At 36.5% G+C, this 12952-nt stretch overlaps 1 protein-coding gene across 1 annotated transcript in view; it reads left to right on the top strand.

Moving 5' to 3' along the window:
• The first annotated feature begins 452 nt into the window (after nt 1-452).
• TCF4 (transcription factor 4) overlaps nt 453-12952 on the top strand; it is a 377007-nt gene continuing 364507 nt past the window's right edge. The window contains exons 1-2 of the mRNA XM_068993643.1: nt 453-540; nt 2192-2264. Coding sequence (XP_068849744.1) covers nt 469-540; nt 2192-2264 — 145 coding nt within the window. The 5' untranslated portion in view covers nt 453-468. The remainder of the gene's footprint in view (nt 541-2191; nt 2265-12952) is intronic.

The raw sequence follows: 12952 nt of genomic DNA, 5'->3' as shown, positions 1-12952 counted from the left end.
GAGTGTGTGTGAGGGGGGTGGGGTGGAGGGTGGGGGGGAAAGTTGAGACCGGATCGTTCGGAGTAGTTTCTCTTTTCTCTGTGATCCATTCATTTCTCGCTGTACCTCCTGTTGCATAAAATGATGCGCTGAGGAGCGGCAAATTTTTTTTTTCCCCTTTCCCGGATTTGGTTTTATAGTGGATGTTACCAGTTTTGATCGTCTCTTTGGAAATACAGTATCAATATCGCTTTTTTTTTTTTTTTTTTGCTATTGCTGTCTATTCCATCTTAAAAAAAAAAAAAAACACCCAGCAACTCTCCTATCCCTCCCTCCTTTCCACCTTAATCCCCCCCGCCCCCATGTCCCCACCCCCAACCCCCCCACCCCCAGTCTCCAAAAATCCGATTGTGTTTTCTCCAAGGATTGGGACTGGATTTTCTGATTGCGGTTATTTCCATGTTTCTAGGTTTGTGTGATTTTGCTAAAATGCATCACCAACAGCGAATGGCTGCCTTAGGCACGGACAAAGAGCTGAGTGATTTACTGGATTTCAGTGCGGTAAGAAAGAACGGTGGAAACTAACAACAGCTGTAAAACAAAACAAAACCAAACCAAAAAACCCAAGCACTTTGAGCTAGAAACCAATAGAATCTGAAGGACAGGAAAAATTTTTATTTGGCTGAATCCTTGGTAAACATGAAGGTCTTTTTGATAAGTTTTTAACTACAGTTTTTGGGTGTGATGGAGGATTCCGGCTTTTTTTTTGTCACTCTGATTACTTGCTTTGAATTCACTACCCACCGAACCCCCAAATAATGGAGTCCCACCCCAGTGAAAGGGAAAAACAGACAGCCCTAAAACTGTAAACCACCCCTTAACTTGGCCTTATCAGAACACTAAAAGTACTGGTACTTTGCGTGCTACTCAATTTATTTACTTATTTGTTTTTCTGAAAATGGAAAAGAGAAAATAGGAGACTTCAGTTGGCTCAAAGTTTTAAACTGATGATGGTTTGGAATCAGTAGGACCTGCCTTCCTCCCACTTAAATCTTTTCCTGGGATTCTGAAAACTCCTGTGTGTATATGCTGAGCACACATTCTTTAGAAATCCTTTAGACTTTGTAAATTTCGTAGTCGGGGAGATCAGCCCAAAGCAGAACTTAGACACTTGTGGAGTTTTACGGCTGAACTTGGTCCTTCTCCATCACTTTGTCTCCCTTCCCCAAACCAAGTCCCAAGCATGTCAGGGGAATTAATTCATTTTTAATGCCAAATGAGTTTGGTGTCGGATGCATTTGCAAAGCAAAATGAAAAGAATCCACAAAACACACAAAATCCAAACCGCCTTCTAAGTGGGGGGCTCTCTTTCTTGTTGCTGCTGCCGCCGCTGCTGCTGCTACTGCTGCTGTTGTTGCTGCTGCTGCTCTCCTAGACCTTTTGGAGAAATGGCTTTCGGAAGTTTTGCCAGGAAATGTAGCCCTAGGCAGCTTTTAGCCCCCTTTCTGCTTGCTGCACTTTCTCCATTCGTTCCTTTGCTTTCTGCAGGCTCTGACTCAGGGAAGGTGCGCGTTATCCACTAGATAACGTCGAAGAAGAGGGAAACCAATTAGGGTCGAAATAAATGCTGGAGAGAGAGGGAGTGAAAGAGAGTGAGAGTGAGTGAGAGAGAGACAGAGAGAGAGAGGGGGAGAGAGTCTTGCTTCAAAATGCTCTCATGTTAGAGACGAAATGAGAATTTAGTGCAGGTGGCACTTTTATTTTTATCTGGGCTCACATATGACAGGCAAATCGTATATGGGATCGAAATGGACATTGCCACGTTTATGGCCAAGGTTTTCAATATAAAATAAACAACTTTTTTCTTCTCCTTTGTAAAACTCGTGTCTTCTAGAGAGCTCGCTGCCCTCCAGACTGAATCTTGTTAACATTATGGGGACTGTGCTGTGGTTTAAAATGTAGTACTGCCTAGCTCTGGCGATTTACTGCACCTGAGGAAAAAGAAAGAGCAGAGTGGTAAAGGGGTGGGGGGGTAAGAGTGATTGGTAATATTGTACCTGTTTTAGTTTTAAGTTGGATGGTGATGTATTTTACTAAAATGAACACTTAGCATAAACTGTACCTTATATAGTGAGAGTATGAAAGGTCTCAGATGATCTCTGAAGGCACGGATGTCTTCTTTTCAACAGTAATATTTCTTTGTTTCTTTTAGATGTTTTCACCTCCTGTGAGCAGTGGGAAAAATGGACCAACTTCTCTGGCGAGTGGACATTTTACTGGCTCAAGTATGTAAATTCTTTTCTTAGTGTGTAGTTAAATGTTCTTAGCTGTTTGTTCACTCATGGTATATTTTTGGCTCTGTTAAAGTGTTCTGCAAAAGTCATTGAAATTTTAGCCTGTAATGATATGGTTATTTCATTATCCATTAGTAGTATAACTTAGGCAAAAACGTTATCTTTTAAAAATTAAAAGTTTTTTTTTTTGAATCAAGAAAATTGCCTCAGAATTCTGTCACTTAATTTAAAAGCAATTTTCTAATACAGTTGTAATCAAACATGTGAAGATAAGGCAGTATTAACATGGGGGAATAAATTAATGTTTCCTTACTGAAAATAGAGGGAAAAATCTAACTTTCATGAAAAGGGCAGATTCCTTGAAAATAATCACGTTTTCTTGGAACTATGTATAATTAACCCTTTTAAAAAAATGAGCACTTAATTTTGTAGATGAATGCTGTGTAGTAAACCATAGCTGTAAATAGATTCTTTCTAATCCAAGAGCTGAATATGAATTCATTTGTATTTAAAATATCCTTTTTGGTGCTATAGCTGTTTTTCTCCTCCTAAGTATTTACTTGTACAGTGAATTTTTGCTATGTTTAAAGTTACAAATTTGGAAGGACTTTTACATTTTATAAATGAAAGACCTTTGGCTGATGCTTTCAAAAGACGTTAGCGGTATTCACAAAGGCATCTGTGTGTGCAATGATTATCTGGTATCTAAGGAGGAGTTTTAATAGGGGACTCTCTGAAGGTCTCTTACTAAAAGTGAAAATATGCTATTCATTTAAAAAGTTATTTTTTGTCCAGTGAATTTCATATCAGAAGGAGGCATGCATTGTTGCTTGCTGTCCTTTTAGGTTCAAGGCTTAAATCCATTTATGCCCGTTAAACAGCTATAGTATCTTAGGAGTTCTGGCAGTGGTACCTAATAGGACATTAGACAGAGTCCTGTTCTTAAGTCAGACTGGTAAATATTGACATCGTTTAGCTATGAGATATCAGTGGAATTGTCTGTTAGCTATTGAAGATAATTTCACATCTCTTAATATTCATTTGGTGCTGTAGCAATGAAAGAAACCTATTCATCTTTGTGATTTGTATAATTGGTATGTTTTTTCTAAAACTAATGGCTTTTAAAAGTTGCTTATTTCCAGATAAGTTACTTCTCCTTTTGCTGGCCCCATAAGTCTAAGGGAATTATCTCTAAAACTCGATTTATGAAATATGAGACGCCTCCTATACTTACATTTTATCTTTTTTTGGGTGGAGTCTACTTTGATTAAAAGGACTCTTGACCATATGTTTGTGTTTTGACTGTCCTGGAACCTGTTATATTTTTAATTTGGGACTTACTTTTTGTTTTGTTTTCATACTGTTTCTTCCACATTTCTATATTGTGTTCCTACAGTTTTGAAGGAAAGATGAGTGCAAGTGTCTGTTGTAGGCAAATTAATTTTTCATGTTAGTATCAAAACTAACTTTATTTCTGACAGTAGTTTTCTTCAAGATTTTCCTTAAGAAAATGTGTATTCAGTTGAAATCTGAAAGTAGATTATGTCAGAAAGGCTCAGAGATAGACTGCTTTCAGAGTCAGTGCAAAAACACTCTTTTGTACTTTTTGTAAAAGCTGACACATTTGGAATAATTAAGTATATCAGTTTTGGTATGGTTTAATAAAGTAAGATTGATTTAGAAGCATGAAATTATGTTATATTGAAAATATGACTGTGCATCTTGGTCCCTTTTCTGTGTTCGCATTTAAATGAAGTCTTTGCTGTGATGTTTAAGTGTTTACAGAGTATAGGCTGGATGAGTATGAATATGTATTGATGAATTTTGGTAAGTGGTCATATATTGAAACTTACACAGTTCTTAAGACAGTATATCTGTATACATAAACCTGTCTTATACAGACAGTAAATCTGTATAAGACAGAGACTTCATCGTTAGTGAGATAGCTGTGATATATGCAGTGAATATGTTGTGATTATTTTTAAGGTGTTGAACTTTAAGTGACTTTGTACCGGCCAAAGGTGTAGTTTTCAGGCCCATATGTTTACTTATAAAGGTAAAAAGTGTAGTGGCTATTTTGTTCTAGCAGCTAGATTGCAAATGCAGGGTATTCATCCAAAGCAGTATGATGGGGACTGTAATATACAGAGTACAGATTGGAGTGTTGATTTTTCTCATCTGGCCAAGACATAGTAAGTGGCTTTGTTTCTACTCAGTAACAAAGCTAAGTCCTCTTTTAAAGCACAACAAGTAAAAAAAAAAAAAAGAGGAAAACTGCATTTTGCCCCTTTCCTGAAAGGATGAACTAGAAAACTTTGGACTGAGAAATAATTTTCTAAATGTACATCCGGTTAATATCCATTGTCCCCAGCAAGGGTGCTCAGATATCATTTTCATGGGCAGCTTTGAAACCTGGGTCCAGGGGAAAAGAGATCCGAAGTGTAAGTGAACTGTTCATGTTGGGGTAAACCGCTCTGTTGCTTTCAAAGTGAGGCATGGTGATGTTTCAGGCTTCAAGTTCTCTGTAGCTGTGAGTTCCATTCATATATAGGACACTCCATCGTGATTTGCAGTATGAGAATGAAAATAAAGTGTGGCCATGTTGCCTTTAATCTTTCATTTCACAAACATGGTTTTTCCTACCACCTTAAGAAATGGTGAGGCTGCTAGGGAGAATGGAATGTAACCTGAGCTACAGCCTGACATTCCCAGGGAGCATTTTTCACATGAAAGGCTTTTGTCAACCCAGGAAAGGACCAGCCGTTTTTGTTTGATGTTTGCAGGTGTTCAGCAGAGAGCACTAAAACAATTCAGCCATGATAGTTCAGAGTGTGGATGACCTTAACAGGGAGAATTGGTGGGCTCTGGAATTATTTGTAAGAAATAGTTGAAATTTATATGGTGACTTTTATAAAGGGATTTCAGATCCATTATATCATTGATCTTAAAACAAGCTAACAGCATCCACATGCCTGGATGACTGGAAAATTATTCTCATTAAAAAGTAGGATGGCCAAGTTATCCAAAAGGGAAAAAAAATGCCTCTAGAATCTATAATTTATTGATGAATAGGGATTTATTTTCTAATATAACAAAAATGCAGTTTTATTTGGTCACCTTTGATTCCTTTATGAGCAAAAGAAAAACACACTAGCTTTGGCATCTTTTAAAAAGTGGTTTGAAAGTTGGGGCTCTGAAATTATCCATACTCAACAATAGCTCTGGTCACATCTGTTACAAGTATTTACACTTAGTCTGTGACGGATTCTGCATCTTTCTCCCTCAGTTTAAAAGTTGAGCCTTTTCCCCCTGTAACTGTTTAGTTTTACTTAGGTGTTCAGCATTTGTTAAAGGTGCCAAATGAATGGGTGTTTTAACAATTAACAGCAGCAATAAAACACCACATCCCTGTCATGGTCATTTCTGGAAGCGAAAAAATGTCTCTTGACATTCACACAAGTTTGTTCACCAGTATCCATGTGACATCCAAATAACACATCAGTTTAGAAAATTCAGTAAGAAAAAAATATCGATCCAGTGGGTTGTTTTGTATTGTAGAGAAGAGTCAAATGGCCAGCATCCTGAATTAATTTCCATCCGTACAGTTTGAGTTCATGGTTACAGTGTGAAAAAAAAATTGGTCTCCCCCAAAGGTATTTGTGGAGTAGAGTTATTTAATTGTGTGTGTGTGTGTGTCTGTTTTAAACAGCCTTACTATTACAGTGCAGTTCGTAATGGTTGTGTGGCTTTTTGTAAAACGAAGAATAAATTAACAGGTTAAAAAATAAGGAATGTGGTGTTAAACCCATTTCATTAGAATCATACAGTTTTGGGGGTAGGATCCTCTTAGAACTACACAGCCCAATGCCTTCATTGTACAGCCAAAGAAAACTGAGGCCCATGTTAAGAGGTTCTCAAGTATGTGTTCATTGCTATTCTAAAAAATAAATTTTGATTTGCTGATTCTCTGTGGCCCTGCAGATCCTTTTATTGGAGTAACACTGGTTTCAGGACTCTGTGTTTTCTGTAATTTGTGTTGCATAACAGGGTCTCAGGATTTGTGTACTGATCTTTGTGCCTACAAATGCTTCTAAATGTATATGTGCCCTTTGACTGTTTTTTAAGGTTTGGAGCTGAATTTTGGATCGTTGATCATTCTGTTTTGCCTGATCTGGTCTGTGATTATTTGCAGGATGTTAGATTGAATAATAGGGTGTGGATGGGCATAATACTGATGGAATTAAAGTGCTTCTTACTATGCCAAGCAGTGTGTATGCACTTTATGCTCTTGTATTTTCTTTATCCTCACAAGAACCCAATGAGATGCCAGGATTACCATGCTCAATTCATAAATGAGGAAACCAAGATTCAGAGATGATAAACTACTTTCTTTCAAGGCAGCCAGGAATGAGTTAGATGCTAAACATAGGTCTGTCTGCCTAGTTTAGTGTCTTTTCAAAGATACACACACACACATACACACACACACACACACACACACGCACACACATACACACACATGAGGCTTGGTGTACAATACTATTCCTGATCATTAGAATAGATAAACATTTAAAAAAAACATGTTTACACTAATGGTATAAGCCATGTCCATTATTTTTCCTGCTTTATTATCCAAATAAGCTAGCTTTGTAGTTTATGTTGGATTTCAATGTGACTTAGTATCTCTTTCATATTATTATTATTATATTTTTAACCAGGAAAATATAGTGGGTATTTTCAAAGTTGTGGCTTTGTTCTACTGTAAATTAGCAATCTGCTTGGGTACCAGTAAAAATATTTTGTTTTCAGTTTTTATGAACCTAGTCAAACCCCAAGTTGAGGTAACCAAGCTTGCTCTGTTAATATCTAAAAAAATGCTTTCCTATCTTTAACTGTAAAAAAAAGTCTTACAGTTTCTTGTTAGATCTTTGAAACCTAATTTTCCAGAACAAAAATCTTGAATTCTATCTGCATCCCTAAAATAAGCAGCTTTGAAGTTAAGTTTTGATATGTCTATTACCAGACATGTGCTTAAAATGTTACATTTTCTAAATTCAGAAGGAAGAAGCAGTACTCTATTTGACACTGACTTAAGTAAATAAAATGCATTAAACAAGTGTAGGGATCCGAGATCTGTTGAGCCTGAAATGCTTAACATTTTTGACAGCATCAGCAAATTATCTTTACCCTACTATTGTAATGAGGAAATCACTTAAATAACAGATGAGCAGCTAAGTCACATAAACATATATAATAGAACTATGTAATGAAAGTTTATGCTGTTAATTGCTCGAGTCTGTCTTAAATGCTTAGAATCATGGAGCAGTCAAGACTGTCATATAAACAGTTTTGTTTTGAGCTTAAAATTATTCCTTTTTGCTTTCATCTGCTATGATAAACAAAGTAATTTTGGAAGCTTTATAGATCAAACATTTACTCCTAATGGTAAACTGCATTTTATATTGGAAGTTTGCAACCACGTCCAAGGCAGAGAGTTGAGTCCTGGTGGCCCCAGGCCTGTGATTTTCAACTTTTCGTATTATGATGCCATTTAGTTCTGTTCCCATAAGCCAAGATAACAGATCTGAAGTTGTCTAATAAGGAACATGGTGTGTTTTGAAACGTTCTTTGGTTTACAAGTCTGGAACCAAAATGTTCTTGGCCAGACTTTGAGAACCTATATCTGTATGTTGGGTAAGTCAGATTTTGCACAGACAGAGCATCCAAATGAAGCTAGGTAGGAACAGGAAAAAAAAAACATCCCCTCTTTTCTTTTTTTTTTTTTTTGTCTTTTATGACCTAATTTTTTATGACCAGGTGTTCTTCCAAGTCAATTGGATGGTGCTGAGTATTACGGAAAATAAAGTGAAGCGTATCATAGGGTTTTTTTTTCTTTTTGGTTACCGGTTTCTTATTACTTTGAATAAAGTTTTCAAAATTGACCACCAAGTTTATTAGCTTACATGTGGGTTATCCATTTTCTAAATTTGTGAGCCCACTTAGACTCAGCAATAAAGCAGGCACATGAATTTAGGTGGGTCCTTTTGAACCATATGTCTCTTAATGCTTATGAGAGACCGAAGAGAAATAGCAATTTAATCTTTAGAGAAGATTGATTAATACGTTTTATACGTTATATATATATTTTTTATATCAGGCTCAAAGGAATAGCAAAAGTATTGGAAAGCTTGTCATATTTACTTTCATTTCAGCAATAAATAAAGGCCCAGTTAATCAGCATATCAAATACCCAGGTGTGTTTAGAGTCAGTTTATATGGATGAATTTCAGGGCTGTAAGAAAGTATTTTATTTAAAGGTGCAGCCACTTGATTGTTCAAATGGCTGCTTTTGTACTTCTGTGTGACAATTAACATTTAATGAATGACTTTCTAAACTGCCATTGGTGGTAATTACTATATGTGGTTTATTAACTGCAATCCATTGTTGGATGTGCCTGTATTGATTTGTTTTGCAAACAACCCTTCACACATTCAGCACTATTTGTACATGACTTTTTAAAGAACCTGTTTCGTTTGCTGACACTGATATTGCCCCTAAATTTTTAGCTGACAAATGCCTCTTCGATGGTAATGATTTTTGATTAAATTAAAAGTTCATCTTTTCAGCTATACAGATTTTGCACTTTGATCCTCAAGGAATCCCAAAGAAATTACACAATATTTTTTTTTAAGTAAAAGACTTATAGAAATTTAGACTTATCAGGAGAGTTTAGAGATGGTCTATGATTTTTTAAAAATAAAGAGCCAAGGTTTGGGAGGGTTAAATATCTTTTGCTCAAATCATACAGTTGGTTATGGGCTGTAATAGGACACAAATGCAGATGTCCTGACCCGCTGGTCAGGGACCCCATGCTGCTTTTAATTAAGATTTGGACTTAATTTGTTGGTACCAACTGTATGTTTCTTAAAAGGAGGGAAACTTCTATGATCTTCCATTTCTGAAAAATAATAAAAGTTCAGATCATGAGAGATGGCCCTTGTAATCCAGGTCACTTGTCTTCACCTGCTCTAATTTGGCTAAGGCAGTTGACGAATAACTGTTAAAATGTATTGTGTTATTAAAAATAACAAAGTAAGACCCCTGATTAAATATCAGGGCTGTAATTTAATCTTGGGGGTTCTGGCACTGTTCATAAACCATTTGGCTTTTTTCTGTAACAGATGACGTCACAATACAGCTTGATTGAATTATGACCCTGGGTTGCAGGAGCACCTGCTTATGCCTCTTGACTTCATAGCATGTCAGCATTTCCATTACTTTTTTTCTTCTCTGACATTTTTAAGTTCGAATAGTTAAACGAGACTGATGGTTGGCATATAAACTTTCAGGCCCCTGGGAAAAGACTGTTTTCCCAATAAAACAGAGAAGGTGGTGACAAAGTCCCATTACAGAATACCTTTTAGAATGTTCTTCCTTGCTTTAATCTTCCATTAATTTAAACATTCCCTGTTGGGGTGCTTAGCTGAATTGCAAGGCATCCAAATGGAAGGTTTTGAATCTCAAATCGCTCAAGTCAAGACTTAACTACAAGGCATTTCGAGGACTTTAAACTAGGGAAAGACCTAGCTTCTGTGAAGGAGGATATTGGAATGATAGCTCTAGACCCTCTACTTTTCATCTGGTGTAAAATACTGACGAGCAAGTTGTGGAAAGGATGCACATTTGCAGATCTTGTCAGTAATTACTTTTATTTCTACTTAAGATGGATAAAAATGGATAATGAACGGTTTCAAAAGTTCTGTTTTTTTTTTGTGTGTGTGTGTCATTATCTGGAGATTCATAGCATAGCATCAATTTAGCCCCTCACATTTTAATATAGTGTTGTAAGATGTTGGTTGTGTCCATCTAGCCAGTTAGTTTTTATCTCCCCATCATAATTCTTACTGATGGTTTATCTAATATATCTTCTTAGTACATGCTATGCATATATCCCCTGTGTTAGCAATTATAGGACCTAGAGGGCTTTGTGGGAGCAAGGTCCTACCCTGAGAGGGATATATTTTTGACAGGAAAGAACAGGAAAGCACATGTTTAATTAGTACTCAGTGCCCAGAAGGGGAGTGTCACTAACATGGTGGGAGTTTAGATAAAGAGAAGACTTACTTCTTACTGGGGAAAATTAATAATGAAGATTTCATGGGCAAATAGAGTATGATTCTTGAAAGAAGAGATTTTTTGACCTGGGGATGTTGGGGAGGATTTTATGTCAGGATCACTGTGAACCAGGCATAGAGGAGATCCATTGCGAAGGCTGGATGGAAGAGAGCAGATTCTTCAGCTCAACAGTGGACTCAGTTGTGGTCTAGGCATCTGCACCACCTCCAGACAGACATTCCTGTCTTGAATGCCCCCTTTATTTTTCCTTTTCTGATTTTGAGATTTCCTTTCCAGATAATCCAGTTCCTTCCCCATATGTATATATTTTTAATGGCAGTGGCAGCGTGGAAATCAAGATTTTGATATTCCCAGTTTCAAACTCTTCCTGTTATATCATTCAGCAGTGGAAATTTTAAGCTAATTTGGAGAAAGTAGTTTCTTTAACTGAATTCTGGCAATCTAGCTTCTTTTGCCATGTTTGCTGTTAAATAGCTACTTCATATTGGCAAAGTGATAGACCCTCAAAGCCTGCATCTTCAAGCTGGAAAAATAAAGTGAAACTCTCCATTACACTTCAAGAGGGGTTTTATACTGTAGTTAAAAATATTTCCCAATTGCAGAACATCAGCATTATAATTTTATTATCCTCACTGGCCATTACTGGTGCTGTGGCCCTTGGTTCAGAAGCTAGCAGGGAAATGTGCTGGTTATAATTGCCATATAATACATTTGGAAATGCATTTAAAACACAGTCTCAAAGATATTGTGATCATAGCCGAAACCCATATAATGTTTGTAAAAACATTATGGAGTGGCCAGATACACCTCTGAATAAAGTGTGTCAAAATTACATCCCATATAGGAAAAATATGTAAACATCACCCTCTCCTTGAGTGTTGGGTAGTTCAGATTAAAATGTCCTTCTCTCTGTGACCTCCAAGTGTTTCAGTGTAACACACGATTCCAGTTTCCAGTTTAAGCCCAGAACTCAAGTTCTAGTTGAAATTGGCATAGGAAGAATTTATTAATGAACGACTGTATTTGCTATAGAATATAAACAAGATTTTTATGACAAAGAGAATGTTCTAGACCTAATTTACTCATTAAAGTCAGTTCCAAACTTATGTCTTCCTCAAACTTAGTCTTCACTTTCGAACATAGGGATTCATGTTGGGAATATTTTGCAACCCTATGCCTTAAAACTCAGAGAAAAGCTTTTGGTCATCAGCTGGGTAATCATGTTTCAAGATTGAATCTACAATTTCATACATAACCCAGTTTTGCAATTTGGAAGGGAAGACTGAACAATGTAATTTCAATCCTTGTTCAAATAATTGTTCTTTGCTGTGTACCTTCTAGAGCTTCATTGTGTCCTAACTGGTATCCCAAACCATGGAATGCTGTTCTGTTCTTTTGTGGGTGCTGTGAATCTTCATTTAGTTTCTAGTTTTCTTTTGATATTTAATTTCTCCTTGATCTTGTTAGCCTCTTCTTATTCTTTCATTTCCCTTTCAGCCCATGTGGAACTGTTTCTCTTTTACATGGGTGTACATTTTGCAGTGCCCCACTTTACTATCCCTAGTAATTTTGGTAGAATTGGATCAGGTGAGAAGTAGTCCTCTAGTACTTTAAATAATTCTACTTAAACAAAATCCATTGTTGTTGAAGGTTTGTTTAAAGAAGGTCGAAAGCTTCAGAAAAATGAAAGGAATGACTGTATAGTTTTTTTGTTTTTTTTTTTGTAGTGTGAATACGTTTCGCTGAAATAGCAAGAGAATTACTAAGAATGGTTAACTTTGATTTACTCACTTGTTCAGTCATTCAGTAAATTTTTTTTTGAGAGCTAAGATTCAGATTGCAGTGTGAGGTACTATGGTGATATAAAGAAGGAAATATTTCAGTGCCAGTATTGCAGTTGGAGCATGGTGCTGCTTGCTGTCTTTGGGTGTAAGTTCTATATTGACTCAGTAAGAAAGTGCTTTTCAAATAAGTGATGTCAAAGTGTGGAAGCAGACTTCTTCCAAGGATACTTTCAAATAAACTAGGTACAGACTAACTGAAAGATTGAAATCCTATTTACATGGGTGCTACATGAGTATAAAGGTAGGGGATGGATTTGAATGATTATGGAATTTAGACTTTGAAGAGCATTATGAATGTCTTCTCAAATTTGGTACCAAAGACTTGTTAGAAGACAGTGATAATTATACCCCATATATTTTTGTTGTGTTTTTTTTTGGGGGGGGGGAGTGGAAATGAGATACCAGATTTGTAAATTGTACTCATTTAATTCAAGGGCACTAGATACACTTTTATTCCCACACTTGAATATTTTTGATGTTTGTTTTAGAGTTGATATGCAAGAAGTTATTGATTTACTTTTTTTTTTTAGTTTTTTATTTTTGTAATTTTAAAATCTTTAATTCTTACATGTGTTCCCAAACATGAACCCCCCTCCCACCTCCCTCCCCATAACATCTCTGTGGGTCATCCCCATGCACCAGCCCCAAGCATGCTGTATCCTGCGTCAGACATAGACTGGCGATTCAATTCTTACATG

Source organism: Capricornis sumatraensis, chromosome 21 (genome assembly GCF_032405125.1).
Source record: "Capricornis sumatraensis isolate serow.1 chromosome 21, serow.2, whole genome shotgun sequence".
Classification (NCBI taxonomy): Eukaryota; Metazoa; Chordata; class Mammalia; order Artiodactyla; family Bovidae; genus Capricornis; species Capricornis sumatraensis.
This window is presented reverse-complemented; position numbering and strand designations above follow the sequence as displayed.